Below are 2,078 nucleotides of genomic sequence, written 5' to 3' on the forward strand. Positions count from 1 at the left end.
GCACATCACCTTTGGAACAAGTTTCTGCAACAACAGTGTTGTTGCGGAATGCCGGCAATGAACGATGACTGTGCCAGATGTAGCGGGAGATGTTGGAATTTTCGCAACAAGGATATTGTTACAGAAAATAAGACACGGAGGTGTGTTTATAATTTTTGCAACAAGGTTCTTGTTGCAGAAAATTAAAGAAGAAGAGGTTTTTGCAACAGAGGACTTGCTGCAGGAAATTAGTGAAGAGAAGATTTCGCAACAAAGGTTTTGTTACAAAAAATTAGAGAAGATGAGGTTTCGCAACAAGAGTATTGTTGCAAGAAATTAGAAAAGAGAAACCGACGGGTTCGCGACTCACAATTAGACGGCTCACGAGGCGGCGGATCTTTTTGAAAGATCGGCCGGCCGACGCATAGCACGCCCCATAAGTTAAAGACTCCATAACTAAATAAGATAATAGTCAATCGAATAGTCCCAAGACACTTGTTTATAAAAACAAAAGATTGTATAGCAACTACACGAACATGTTGTTAAACGCAAGCCGATTAACAAATCGAAAGCCTACAAAATATGTTAAAGGGAGATCCATGGATATTTCACCCGCAAAAAAAAAGAGATCCATGGATATTTCATAGGTGATAATTTAAAGACACAATAGCTAGATAAGATACCACAGACCAGTCGATCGAGTAGTCCCAAGACATTTGTCATAAAAACAAAATATTGTACGGCAATTACACGAACATGCCGTAAAAAGCAAGCCGGCACAAATCGAAAGCCTACAAAATATGTGTTAAGGGAAAGCTATCGTCTAGCACTACTTCAGCGAAGGGAACTCGTTGGTGTCATCGAGGCTCGGCGGCGGCGGCGGAGGAGCCTGCTGGGGAGCCGGCGGCGCCTCCACGCCTTCTGCAGGGGCCGCCTCGTTCATGGACATGCTGGCTTGCTGCCTCCTTGGCGCCCCGAATCTGACCGACATGCCGAATTGCTGATTCCTCGATGCTCCGTTGTAGTAGTTGTTATTGTAATATCTACCTTGCTTTGCTGCGTCCTGTACCTTGCTGCTATCCGCCGAAGCCCCTGCGCTCTTATCATCACCGGAAACTCCATTGTTCGCCTTCGCCTTCGCCTTCGCCTTCGCCCTTGCCTCCGCTTCCGCCTTTGCCTTGGCCTTGGCCTGTCTCTCCCGCTGGTTCTTCCTGATCATGTAATCCCGTGCAGAAGGGTAGGCCTGGCCGAGTAGATCCTTGGTATGATCGGCGGCCGGCGTCGGCTTCTTCTTGTGCTTGGCCGCAGTCACCTCCTGTTTGGCATCGGCGTCGTCGAAGTCGGGGACGAGCTTGTCGCCGGGATCGTTGCGGTCGAGGAGCGCGAAGAGGTTCACGCTGGGCTTCAGTCCCGCCATGTCGGCCGGGTAAGCAAATCCTGCTGCTGCGGAAAACGCTCGACGGCCCGTCGACGAGATCGAGCGATGACTTGCTCGTTGGTTGCTGCTGTGCGATTTGTGGACTTCGAAGCCGCGCAACAGGCGTGTATATATACTACTCGGCCGCTGGTACAATAGCTTGGCGCGCTGGTACGATCCGAGTCCAATTATAGTTAGATTTAGTCACGACACCAACTCGTGCTGGGTCTGCACGTTGTACGAAGTGGAGAAGGACTCGAACAGGGGCGTCTGGTATGACTTGGTTGCAACAGTTCGATTGGGATTCAATTTCCGGTGTCTACAACATGATGATAGCTTGGCCTCTAAAGTTGGAATCATGAAAACTTTCTTTTCAAATGTTGTATTCTACCCTAAAAAAAAAATGTTGCATTCTATTTGCGGTCACAGGAGGCACATGCACGGACCTGTCTCCTAATAAATCACATGCTAGCTAGCTAGAAAGATGGAGACCAGTAATAATTTTATATTCCTATTTTTTTGCAGGATAAATTTAAATTCCTATTAAACTCACCGTCGCGTGTGTAAATATGAGCATCAAGATTTGAATGAGTACATCGATATCCCACGACTCTTGCAATCAACAAGAGCTGACTCATTTAACATGCTAGAAACATATTACTCCTGGCGATTGGGTTTATAA

The 2,078-nt window shown here is 47.2% G+C and overlaps 1 protein-coding gene across 1 annotated transcript; it reads right to left on the minus strand.

Annotated features, from left to right (window-relative positions):
- Window positions 1-681: 681 nt before the first annotated feature.
- Window positions 682-1,471, minus strand: LOC123049576 (zuotin). Its single transcript, XM_044472473.1, has 2 exons — window positions 1,449-1,471; window positions 682-1,416 (listed from the first exon to the last, which is right to left on the minus strand). Exon 2 carries the CDS (start codon window positions 1,394-1,396, stop codon window positions 809-811), a length of 588 nt encoding a protein of 195 aa, XP_044328408.1. The 5' UTR covers window positions 1,397-1,416; window positions 1,449-1,471; the 3' UTR covers window positions 682-808.
- Window positions 1,472-2,078: the final 607 nt, after the last annotated feature.

Source organism: Triticum aestivum, chromosome 2D (assembly GCF_018294505.1).
Source record: "Triticum aestivum cultivar Chinese Spring chromosome 2D, IWGSC CS RefSeq v2.1, whole genome shotgun sequence".
Taxonomy (NCBI): Eukaryota; Viridiplantae; Streptophyta; class Magnoliopsida; order Poales; family Poaceae; genus Triticum; species Triticum aestivum.

What these genes read in the sequence shown, in the direction of transcription:
- LOC123049576 (XM_044472473.1), bottom strand. Translation starts at nt 1,396, where the DNA reads ATGGCGGGACTGAAGCCCAGCGTGAACCTCTTCGCGCTCCTCGACCGC.